Source organism: Anticarsia gemmatalis, chromosome 6, assembly GCF_050436995.1.
Source record: "Anticarsia gemmatalis isolate Benzon Research Colony breed Stoneville strain chromosome 6, ilAntGemm2 primary, whole genome shotgun sequence".
NCBI classification, from domain to species: Eukaryota; Metazoa; Arthropoda; class Insecta; order Lepidoptera; family Erebidae; genus Anticarsia; species Anticarsia gemmatalis.
This window is the reverse complement of record NC_134750.1, coordinates 7,816,192-7,830,013: the sequence shown is the minus strand read 5'-3', so window position 1 is coordinate 7,830,013 and position 13,822 is coordinate 7,816,192. Positions and strand designations below refer to the sequence as shown.

At 34.0% G+C, this 13,822-nt stretch overlaps 1 protein-coding gene across 3 annotated transcripts in view; it reads right to left on the bottom strand.

Annotated features, from left to right (window-relative positions):
- Window positions 1-35: 35 nt before the first annotated feature.
- mamo (maternal gene required for meiosis) overlaps window positions 36-13,822 on the bottom strand; it is a 43,937-nt gene continuing 30,150 nt past the window's right edge. For all 3 annotated transcript variants that reach the window (XM_076115595.1, XM_076115596.1, XM_076115597.1), the window contains exon 7: window positions 36-6,853. In XM_076115595.1, coding sequence (XP_075971710.1) covers window positions 5,690-6,853 — 1,164 coding nt within the window. In that variant the 3' untranslated portion in view covers window positions 36-5,689. The remainder of the gene's footprint in view (window positions 6,854-13,822) is intronic.

The window sequence follows — 13,822 nt, the reverse complement described above, 5'->3', positions numbered from 1 at the left end:
CTACGGGTAAAGGGTAAGTAAATAAAAGATCTTCGGTTAATGAAACAAATATATTTCATTATGAAATTAATTACCAACAAATCCATTTTCAACACGTTTTCAAACCATTTTCAATATGATAGGGAAATGTGCCTTTTTTAAAAGTGCCAAATATTCATTTAATATGCTGCCCAAGTGTGGCTACTGTTAGCGCTCTGAGATCATTGCAATATTAAACAACATAGTGAACGACACGAGAGCATGTCGTTCGTGAACGCCAACAGTAAACAAGCTTGAGAAGCTAAAATTTTACGCCTAATGGTAACACTACAACACACATATTTATTGCACATTTAGAAATTTCGTAAAGTGTTTTTGTCTTTTTTTTTCTTATTTTTAGAGATCCAAGACATTTACTATAATTTTGCACATCGATATTAAAATGAAATAATATACACAATAGCGTTTAAATTTAGACTGTGGTATAATACACATCCAAAATATGGAACTATGCCTAAGTTAGTTTGGACAATGGACAAGATATTATTATAAATTAAATGGACTATTTTATAGACGAATAGTCATATTGCAAAATAAAAATCTTGAAAACAAGTAATAGTTAATCACGATAAAAATATAAAACGATCTGTATAACAATAATAATTATCTGAAATATACAAGTAAAAAAAATATATTATGTAACAGTATGTATGTACTATCAACTAGTTTTTGAATAAACTGACCCATGACATAAATTAAGTTTGTCAACAAAAACCGTTCGCCGAAGTAGTACATACTCGTATTTATACAATAATTATAATTATTTCATTGTATTCTTAGTGCCCGTCGTAGTTACATCAACACTACGAATATTTGGAAATACCAATAATAAATAAGATAAAAACAAATCATTAAAATACTTCTTTGTCCCGATTTTACATCAACATGGTAAGAAAGTTTTTAATGTTATTACTATACATACAATTTATACCAAGACATTTTATATTAATAAGGCCATAAAACAATTTATACAAATTCCAGTATGGTTTGAGAGCCAATACTTCTGACCAGCCAAAACCTAACGAAAATTTACTAACTAGCTTGTCTGCATTACGTTTAAATACATTAACGATCTAGCCTTATTATGAACGGTAATAAGACTTGGACGTATTTGTAACAAATCATTAATTAAAAACCTACAATTTTAAAACTCACACCACCACGTCGATGGCATTTGGTCGACTTAAATCTCATAGAAATAAATTACACGTGAAAGATACAAATATTAAAATTGTGGAATGGTTATACCATCAAAGTCTTAAGAACACAATTCCTTACATAAGTGGATACTTTGGTTTCTAAGAGACACATTCGACCAACCACATGACACCTTTTAAAAATACTGGACAAAATAAATCCTTATGTAATTACCTAAACCAAATTATTGCTGATGTGGGTATATCATAGTGTAATGTGACTATATTTATTACCTATGGAAGCTTCAATAAATAAAATGTCTCTGAAGAACAGTTTCTATCACATATCTTTACACTTTGTAGCACCACGCGGTTAATAGACCCATCTATGTCTACACTTACCTCTATTCATTGTTGTATATGGAGATGTATAAAAATCAATACATCTGAAAAATAATTTAAGATTGGTATATAAAAGATTCTGTATAATTATGTTTAAAAATTAAATAAACTCTCTTATTGTTTTATGTCGTAAGCTATTGAGACTGTGTTTTGGCTTTTAAAACATTTTAAATCAACACCTATTCATAAATATTACTTATTGACTGCGAAACTTCTGGCCTACTTTACTTCTACCCGAAAATCAGTCTATCTACGTTCAATCGTCGTTGGCTAGACCGTGGAGAGACTTCGATCTTACGCGTTCCTTCGATGCGCCCCACGTTATATAATATCACATTCGTAACAACTCCGCTCAACATTATTACCTACAATCAATATCCTATAGCTTGTTATTGACTCAGCCTCCGCTTTGGCTCGGGTCTTAACGCTCCCATGCAACTCCCCAACTAAATCTCGATAAAGACAGAGACACATATATACATTTGTCTCACATAATATAATTAAACTAAAACAACAAACGTTCACCTGCACAAGATCGTCAGTGGTGTTCACTATTGCCTATTGCGTACGTCATTATGTAAAACTTGTAATAAATAGTCGTTGTATCAGTATTTGTAGTCGTTAATATAATGTATCTATTGCTTCCTATGTGTTCAAACAATAATATAAAATGGAATAGTCAGTAAAGGTATTCTGCATTTGACACTACGATGTCGTCAGTCGGTAAAAACATGAAACAAGACACACAATATTTAGTGGACGGAGATAATATATAAAACGTTTTAAAAAGTGTTAAAATTGTGCGTCGTCATGACACTGCACTTTGTAACGTTGCTCCAGACTGTCGCGTATCAATATTTCTATCATCCCTTAAAGTATCTTAGTGTTACTTTGCCATCGTGGTAGTCCTCTTAGAGTTGATAGTCTATAAAATAAGTAGTACAATAAATAATGCCCGTTAAGCTCACAGTCGACAATAAAATAGGTATAATGAGAACGTTCAGAAAAGTATACAAAAATATCGTATGCCCACTTCAAACGCGACAAGTGAAGATATGATACAATATAACCCATGAGTGACGAAACGTTTTCACTTGAATTTCAACTATATAAACAAAAAGGAAAGATTACTTAAACCCTAATTTATCACATTTGTCCTGGTTAGCACACGCATATTTACAGAACTGTTGCTGTGCTCATTATACTTTAGAATCTGATTTAAAATTAAATTATCTATAATATTAGAGTTAAAATGTATGTTACAAGAACAGATATAAAGAAAACCACACCAATTTTAACACTACGAGAATTCAAAATAATGAACCACTCAAAGTAAACGCAGCATTTTTGGAATATCAAAACGATTTATAATTATATTAAACTGGCCTTTGACTCACGTTTCGAACACGATCACTACTAACATTCTACTACTTTGAGTGGTTTATGACCTTAAACCTATAAGACACTAAATTACGCCACAACATCAAGTAACTACTGCTGATATACTTATAAAAACAGTCAACATCAATTTTGAATAATATTTATATTATAAATTTGAAGTAATGGCAAAATATCTACATTATACACAATGTGAATGCATTACATTGTTATTTGATAGTTTGATAGTACAGTATAAACTCGTTCAGAGGGAATACAAAGACCGGGTACGAAAGATTACACTTGGATGGCAATATTTAAAACACCGTAGCTACACTTTATAAAAACCCATAAATATATTTTCATAATATATTTAAAAGACTAGTCCCCGTATTCGCTCTGATTACTATTAGAGTATTTCGGTAGTAAAAATAAAAATTCAGAGTATTGCTTCTCGTTTATACTAAACGTTTTCGACTACCTACCTAACTTATTATATCCCTCTGGCAAAGTAGTTATTATATTTTATTTTCAACTGTATCATGTATAACAATGAACAAATAAAAACATCAAAAAAAGTTTATATCCTCAGTTTAACCGGCTTATGATAACAGTACTAACTAAATCAATTATTCTATCTTATAATGTTTCGTTCAACACTTCCTGTACCTGAATATTTCGTTGCATTGGCTACTTATTTAACGTGGTAAAATGGAGTAAAACCCTATGGATACAAATTGTATAAATCTAACACGCGATAGAAAATATTCGCCCACAATTTTGACTAAGTAAAGTACTTAATTACTTTACGATTAAGTAGACATAATATCACTTATCCTATACTTAATTGACAGTATTTTATTTAACTTGAATACTTTAAAAATATTACAATAGGCTCTCTTTCGGATATATAATAAATATTAGAACACCATAAACAAATAGTTTTCACCTATTTTTAAAGAATAAAGCTCACAGTTGTACATTGGAGATTGAGAGACGAGAGTTTAAAATATTCTTATATTTATACCAGCAAAAATAAACCTTGTTGCTGATACAATAAGAACGTTTTTAATAAAATATCGAGGAAGACAAGTTTTTAAAATAGTCATAAATAAGAACAAAATAATCATGTATATAATTAGTAAAATAAATGTTTTATGTACCTATTTCCTAATCGAGCTAGTATTATTTTTAAATATTTATATTATAGACACAATCCAGTTTTTTTTATATCTGCTAATATGTTTTTCCATAAACTGAATTGGAGGAAACAATTGCTTATTAAGTAGAAAGGATATCACAATGACGGCAGTAAAGGTAACATTATTCTTAAGGAAAAATAGTCATATCTTTTGAGGTGCAAATTAACTACATGATTATTATCAGCAATACCATGTAGTTACTCTAACACAAGTAAGTAAGGATATATGAAAATTGCGTAATATAAATAAACGATAGCTAGTAAAATTGTAGGCGAATATTGTCCAACCGATGAAATTCTTGGACAGTACGAGTATAATGTAACGTTTAGGCTCGTTGAGTACTGATGCTGAGCAAACAGTTTGTGTTGATGCAGTCGTCGGTTTGTCGCAGAGTATCTGCACGATCAACTCTAAACATAATGTGTACAAACAAACAATAACTGACAATTCATTTATCTACTTCAGTGTTTACTTTTATGAGGTACATATTTTGGCACAGAGAGATTTCTTAAAACTATAGTTATTTTATACGTAGGTATATTTACTTGTTAGATAACGTTATTTTAAATTACATAAAACATTTTTTCGATGTTCTAAAACTTGTTTGACTGGTCTTAATCGTACGAATCACAGTTTTTGCATTCTCCTAATTTCCTATCGTCACGACTATCAATTTTCTAGTTCCTCTTCAATGGAATGAGTTATTTAAAAAATCTTAATATACGTAGGCATATAAAAATATGGCAAATGAAACTATTTTAAGCATTCTCCAAAAACGCAAATCGTAGCTCACATTGTCACCTACCCTCGATGTTGATCGAGTCCGGTCTAACTTAAACCGTTATAACTTAAGAGTGCTGTTTGTGCATAGCGGCGTAACAAAGATACTTGGTCCCTCATCTTTATTGAAATGCAACGCCCTTCGACGGCGTATTAAAACTATAAAGTGCTTAAGAGAAATTAACATAATGCCAATTATTAATTAATTGTTGATGAGAGACTAACTTTTCGTGTAGTAATAAAAAAATCATTTGAAAAAAATAATATAGAACAGCGTGATCGTGAAAAGCAATCCAAAATAATTTTATCTATGTTTGAAGGCCGGAAACCGTTACGAAATTAAGTGCAGCGTGAAAAATCCTCCATAATCATAAACTAAAACTCGATACAGTCGCTATACGAATTGCGTGCCAAGGTTCACACTCGGCGGACGAGACATAAACCGCAACCTGCCGAGCCGGAGGAAAAATAAGCTTCCGTCGTAAGTAGATATCGCTTCGCAAAACAGAAATAGTTTTCATCGTCTATTCGCTACAAGTAATATAGAAAATTATTTCATAAATATACATAAACCACTCCAAAACAAAAATAGTCCTGTAAAAATCTAATTAAACCTGCTTATATCAATAATTACGTTGTAAAGTTTAAAAACGTTTTAAAAAATATTCCGATTTACTGTTACAATACGAGTCGGTCATCAAATATAGAGGTATGCGAAGATCGGAGAGGACGGCGGGCGGGGGCGGGGGCGGCTCAGCGCGTGTTGTGCACGTGCGTGGTGAGGTGCTTGGAGAGGTAGTCGGCGCGCGCGAAGCACTTGCCGCACGCCTCGCAGTGGTAGGGCCGCTCGCCCGTGTGGATGCGCAGGTGGCGCGTGAGGTCGCTCTTGCCGCCGAAGGCGCGGCCGCAGAACAGGCACACGAAGGGCCGCTCGCCCGTGTGCTTGCGCACGTGCAGCTTCAGGTTCTCCTTGGAGCGCACGCACTTGCCGCAGAACGGGCACGCGAATCTCCTTTCCTTGTCTCTTTGTCTGTCGTCGTTTTGCATGAAGCCGAGGAGACCCGAGTGCGAGCTGGAGCTCTCGTGCTTGCCGCTGTCCGCTCGCGACTCGTTCTCCGAGCTGTCCGCCATCGAGCTGACGCTGGCGAACGAGACGGGAACCCGCCTCCTCTCCTCGGAGGTCGTGTCGTCGTCGCGTTTGCTCTCGCTCTCGGCCCCGGAAGTGCGACAATCGGCGGAATCGTCCACTGTCACCACGGAATCCGTAGCGCCGTTCGAATCAACGGTGCTGTCTTGTTCGGCGTCGCGAATCACCTCGGTGGTCGGAGTTTTCACAGCGTCACCTCTATTCTTTTTCTTCATGGAGAGATCCATTTCCCCGCACTGGCCTATTAGAGCCTCATTGGTGCTAGACACTTGATCGATGCCTTCGGGAGTGTCGGTATTTTTAGTGTGAAGTCTCTCCAGCGTATGATTGAGGCGATGCTTTTTAAACGATTTCAAGTAACGGAATTGCATACCGCAGACATCGCAAGTAAACAATTTGTCGGCCGGGAGACGAGCTCGATGGTTTTGCTCACGGTGTTTGACGTAGGCGGATCGATACCGGTAACTTTGTCCGCATTGTTCGCAGACGAAGGGTTTGTCGTCGCAGGGAGCCTGAGAGGCGTGTTGTAAAGCGGCATGGCGCTCTAAGAGCCACGTGGAAGGAAAAGAAGCTAGACACACGCCACAGCGGCGTCGCTCGGAATGGAGCATATGTCGGTTGTGGTAGAGCATACAGTCATCGCTGAGGTAGCGTCGCAGGCGACAAGCTTGCAGCGCCAGCAGCGGCGACCACAGCGGCAGCGCCGTCGGACTGCGCGGCGGGATTGGACTGGGGATGCTCGGAGACGTGCACGACATGTCCAGACACATCTGCAATGGAAACGGTGACATTTGTAAAATAGAGCGCAACAACATTTGGTAAAATTAATTTTCATATCATGTTTTAGTACCTGCAAGCATCCATAGGATAGGGCTACGAAGATAATAAAAGAATAGTTCTGTAATGATTGTAGAGCTTTTATTTGTCAAAATTGTATTTTTACAGCTATGATATGCTTATATTTGTTTCAAAAGTTACAATGATCAACAGCGATGGGTCTCTGTTTAAGGTTGTTGCACAATTGACAAAACATTACACCGTTTGATCCTCGATCCGTTCTGATATACTGTAACACTTTTTCAACAAAACTGTACTGCTCTTTGTTACAACTTTATGAACTATTAATAATGTTAAGGCAAAACAGATTTTCTCTAATCTAAAATGTCAACAATGTATGTTAAATAAAACAGCTTAAGGGAAAAATAATTATCGTTTCCTTCCACATAGAAACGACAACTATATCAAGCTCTATAAATAAAGTGGACCTACATTATTTGAACTTGTGCTGAAAATATCTCTATTGGCATAATATACGAGGAATAACCATTATCCAATATGACCTTCTAGATTTAAAATTTAAAAACAGCGGTGATTATAAGTCCAGAACATCACTACGTAAACTAGGGCAACATAAATCTATTCATATATTATGCCAACACAAACATTAGTCACGAAAGTTTAAATCTAAATAATTTATAATAAACACATTATAATTATTAAAACAAATTGTACCAATATACAATAATTAATACACCTACAGGAACTTAGAAAAATTGCAATATAAGTTCTATATTTAGGTATGCCACTTAAAAAAATGGTAAGTTAAATTACAAGTAACCAGTTGACGCTTCAGCGACCTCTACCTCAATCGTGTTGGACGAAACTTAACGACACTATGTAGTAACACTATACAAAATAATTTGATTGTAATATTGGTCATGAAATAATGTTGTACTGGCTGTTCAATGTTCATACTTCATAGTATAATATGATAACATCACAAGATTGGAATGCGCTAGCTACGGAGACATGTGGCGCGGCCGTCGGTCGTGCCGAGGTGCTAAGCTGCTTACAAATCAAACCGATGGACAGAAGAGTGCGCAAGTCACATATCATAACGCAACTTACAATTTTCACCATAAAATTACAGTTTTTTCTCTATCTGCTACATATACTATGTATAATCCGTGATTTGCAGCCTTTATATAAGTCTTGTATAGGCAAGAGGCACTCTAAATATAAAACTGTGGTCACAATTTATGATAATATAAAAATGAATCTACGTCGTATCTATTTCAACACATGAAATATTTCGTGCTAGTGTTTTCTTAAAAGTTACCATGCTCTGTAGGTACTTGGGAAATACCTACATAAATTTAAAATATAGATATAATAAAGTTTATCAATATATATAATAATGTATTTATTTATTTGTGCTAACGGCGTGAACTCTGCAGGGACGTGGCAACAACTGGCAAATGTTAAGATTTGAATAACTGCACTTGAGGGTAGTATAATCTATTGTTCATGTACCTACTTTATATTTTACTAACAACAATCACCATTGCCTATTTACACGTCAATACATAGATATATAAATCTATATGAATATCATTATTTCAATAATAAATATTACCTCTGAAAGTTAGGAAACAAAATAGTATTTTAAACTGCATTCTGTATTATTATAAAAAACTATCTCGATAAAAATTCGTACAAATTTGTTAATTCGCGTCATTATTAACCATTTATTTATTGCTATTAAGTATTTGTGTAAATTGTAAATATTTAATCTTTCTTAAAATAAGAAGAGGAACATTAATCAAGGTTTCAATATTGCTATTAAGTTTGGTAACATTCGACTCTGATAAAACAAAAACGAGTGCAGCTTTTCAAATACCAACATTCTAGTGTCTCATTTTTTTATTATTTTATTGTATTTTATTTCATTTCTGAATTCTAGCTCCGGAAAGTAGCGCATCTACCAATCTATTATCTAAAATGCATTTATTATATTGTGTGACTTTTAACAATAGACCAACATTAATTTTACTTTCCCGTTATGTTCATAGTAAATTCGCTAAAACTTTACTCAGGAGTGTACGAACTCATTTCTATTCAAACAAATCAACCATCGCTTGTATGTACGAAATGTTTAAATTTACTTCAAACAATGGCGACGTGGACTAAAGTAAGTATGAATCAAAAATTAACATTAAAATGGAGATACAATTAGACAGTTCAAGTAAATTTAAACATTTAAAGGTTTATGGAATGTAAATTATATTGGTAGCAATTTTTCAAATCACTTTGATCAATATAAACCACACATTCTCATCAACCATTTTGTAAAAAAACAATTAAGTATAATACTTGGAAAACAATTGTCAGTAGATCTAGTGTAATATTATTACCACGTGCGTCTGGAAGAGCTTCCTAAGAACACTACCACATCATTAATTCATTAACTATTATCGTAACATTCCATTCAAACGAAATCAACTAAGTCATAAACAAATTTGAAATGCTCCGGTACTCACGGCGATCATACTCAGAATTTAGCTTTTTTACATTAAATAGATTATAATAGTTACCTAAATAGTATCGGTGGCATTTGCTAAAAAGTAAACCGTGTTGACACTGGAATAATTTTGGAATGTTAGGCGTTTGCAATCCAAATATATATAGTTAAATAAGTACTTTAATGGTACCAAAATAACATCGAAAAATGAATTTACGAATAGCATACTGGCCTTAATTTCTACATGATGCCTAAAAACTTATAAATAGCAATGAGATCTGTTAAAAACTTTGTTTCATTTTTGTACCTAATTTTAATTGTTCTCGTCTCTCAATAATTAATTCACGTTTCCATTACAATTTAAACTCATAACAACAAAATAACGAGATAATTATTTAACTTCTTTGCGTATAATCATAGAGAATAAATGTACCATCATGATATTTCTAAGAAATCTTCGATTAATTTTCAATTTCAATTCATAATAATATAAAGGTAAATGATATTATCAATCATGTGGCCTAAAACGTCCTAAATATTTGAAATCACAGTCTGAGATCGCATCTTTAATTCCCAGATGTAATACCCTTACATGTATTAGACATATATCACAGATCTTTTTCTATATTACCATAATACTTTCTTTTGAGAAAACCCAAAATGATGAATCTCTAAATACCTAATTTACAATAAAAAGATATTTAAACGCCTACATTCAAAATGAAATAGGTTAAAAGAAAATTTTCAATATCCTACTTTTAAATATAATTGTATTTTTTAAATTAAGTGCAATGACACTCTTACTTTATCCGTGAAATATTATTATTTTATATAAAAATGATATGTCCCATGACCAAAAGATTATGAAATGATTAGGCAGTTCAGTCTATTCCCTAGTACAATTACGTAAATCATTTATGTACTTTAAGATAATGATATTAATTCCTATAAGAATATTAGTATGCTCTAGCCTGAGAGTACCGTGGGCAAATCAATAAGTATATAAGTATTTTTTCATTGAACTTACGGACTATATGAGCCAACATCCAATCAGTTCCAAATCAAAGCTTTAATTTTTCCGGTTGTGATGTCGAACTATGAAAGTTAATAAGAGAAACAATCAAATATAAATATTATCTAAACAGACTAAGCCTGGAAGTATTGGCTGTCTTTAAATGGTATTTAAAACCAAAATATGGTGGTGTTGAAAAATAATTAATCTTACGATTCATAAAATATCCCTGTATTTGACTCTGTTGAATTTATTGAACACAGCGATTATTGTAAGAAGTTTCAAACTCTGTGCACGTACTCTATATAGACATATACATAATATAACGAAATATAATTATAATCCGTGTCCACCTGTATTTACTACAATTATGCAAAACGTTAATTTCAGGCAGTTAATATACATATGTATAAGGTACCTATGAGTTGATATAACGTGACGTACACAGTGTTTGAAACGATTTAAATAATCATAAAACAATGTGGTTCTGCAGTATGAAAATAGATAGAAAATTTAATATATACTTATACGTACATACTATGCCTCTTACATCCAGAGCTACGATCGGTTCACAGATATTCTTATCGGCACCGCGTCTCGGTGCAGTGTACTCATTGAACACCCGACGAGCAAGGAGCAAAGGGCATAGTATTCGGACAGAACAGAAACAGCGCTTAAAGCTTTGATTCCCATGATCACACATCCACAACCCTCCCCGTGTATACCGAATACAGAACTACCGAAGCATTTACATTCTAATAAATTTCCTAAAAATCCGATATTATCAAACTATATGTTATTTACATTTATATGTCATAATATTGCTTTTGAATTACCTCAGGGGAGCGTGCGTCGTTAACTTCGAAAGACGTAAAATTAGTAAAAATCTCAAATCCCTAACTTCTTAATTGTTACAACTATGTTGAGTGCAATTTTCGTATGGTCTCTAATAATAATAATTAAAGCACTCATAATCAATCTTTAATTTTGTTTATAAAATCAACTCTGACATGATACTACTATTATAAATATGCAAGTCTCTAAAGATTATGCCAGCTCTAAATTAATATGATATTTTACAATTTTCATTACTTTCGAAAACTCTTATAATTGCAACAGAATACGACAGCTCATATTAAAAGACAAATATTTAACAAGCAAATTAAACTAAAAAGCATTTTATTATCTCGATTCAGAAAGAAAGGATTTTAAAAGGATTCATACTTCTCTAGCTAACTTTGGCTATGCCGTCTAATGACCCATCTTTAAATGAGTTTTTAATTATCAACTAAAGCATAAAGAAAGCACCTAACGTTCGAAACTTTCATGAAATCCAAGCAAACGAAATGGAACAACTGAAAAAGCTCATCTCCAAATAAATTTAAGAAGTATCAACTTTAGTGTGTCAATTATCTATTAGTGAAATATCAAATATTATTCATATCATTCAGATCACAGTTGCGGCGTTTAAATCACATTCTTAACTAATTACAACATATTGTCCTTCATTTGTTCATTCAACTATCACTTCTCGTTCACCATTGACTATTTCCAGTAATAGTGAATATTACTGGCTAATAAATCCTCGTAGGTCGGCTGCGATCGATCGCGACCCCAGACTCATTGATGCGGGCTCTCCTCCTCCGTGTCCACGGGGCTGGGCGACAAGAACTTGCGCGCGTACTTGGGATAGTGCGTCTTCTCATGGGCCTTCAGTATGGTCGACCGCGAGAATGTCTTGCCGCAGAGCCCGCAACGAAATGGCCTTTCTCCTGCAATGTGGCAACCAATTAAATAAATACAAAAGTCAATAGTCAAGGAGCATAAAATTTTATTTTTAGCTGATCAATGATGAGAGAAATTTGAAAAAATTAGACTCAAATTGAGAGGAAATATTTATATAGTTAAAAAATTACAAAGAAAATAAACAATGCTTACCTGTATGAACTCTACAATGGTCTTTCATGTGGTGCCTTAACTTGAATGCTTTTCCGCAAAACTCACACTTAAATGGTCTATCGCCTGTGTGCACTGGTAAATGTGTTATTAATGAAGAAACATCTGGGAAGCTCTTGCCGCAAAACTTGCATAGTACAACATTGCCAGGCTCTACAGGCCCTATATCCAGCTCGATAGGAGATTCTTCGGTGTGCATGGTCATGTACGTGGGGTCGCTGAACTGTCCTATCATCGGTAGGCCCATCGGCCTTCCCAGTATGGCATCGCGGTACTTCAGCGTGTCGAGTGTGTGAGTAGTTAATATATGCCTGGTCAGTTTGCTCTGATGTGGAAACGCCGCACCGCAGTGAATGCAAGGATAACCTCTCTCCCCTTCCTCAATTCGCCCCCTACCGGACCCATCGTACTCCTGCAACCACAAAAAAGAACATCAACTTCTTTTTTCTTGTTCCATTTTGACACGGATAAACTGTGTGCAATATCTCTACCACTACTTTCTAAATTGAGATGCAGTCTCGGTATATCTTTAATTTCCACTATCTAATTAAGAAGTTGACGCTCATTTTTGCCCAAAAATGTGCAGGAGTGACCCGGGAGCCGGCTACGCGTAATGCCTTGTTGTTTAGCAACGCGCTCGCGTACTGAATCACAGATTCGTACTATAACGTATGCATGTATATGGCCAAAATTTAAAATAAAAAAAACTGCCCAAAATATATATCAAACAAAATGAATGGATATAAAAATGATGGCCAACAAAATGAAGGTCAACTTCTTGACAGCAAGGCATAATACTCGATGTTCAAAATAGCGCAGCATATCAAACAAGCATGCGTGTAACAAATCAATTTACACATAAAACACCAACTAAATTGAATATTACTCAATGGTTACTCAGTCTTCACAAATTATTTTGTCACTTTGTTTTTGCCACCACTCAAATTAGTAGGCATACATACTAATGTACAACAACACTTATTATTTACCTACCATTAATAATCAAGCTTTCCACAACATACAATACAAACAAAATAAACTTATCGTAATACTGACAAGCACAAGGACTGGAAAAAAATCGGTACTGGGCAAAATGTTTTAAAAGGCAAAAGTTTACTTGATTTTTTCCTGACAATTACCACAGAAACATGATTGTGGAAATAATAATGAAACATGCAAAACAACATAGATCTAATACCCTTACTGTACACAGAGATTTCTCAAAAGCTTGGACATGCATATCACTAACATATAGATTGATGAATGTCACAATAACTTGTATGATGACATTCCTCAATATTACATTTAGTAACACAATGTGAAGTACATAGTATTAGTTAAAAAAAAAAGTTGAATGTACCAATTCCTTTTCTTTTTCATTCTTTTTCATATTATGATATATTGACTCCCACATTGATTACTAGTAGGCAGTAGGCATATTGCTTTATAGATACTAACTCAATGAAATAA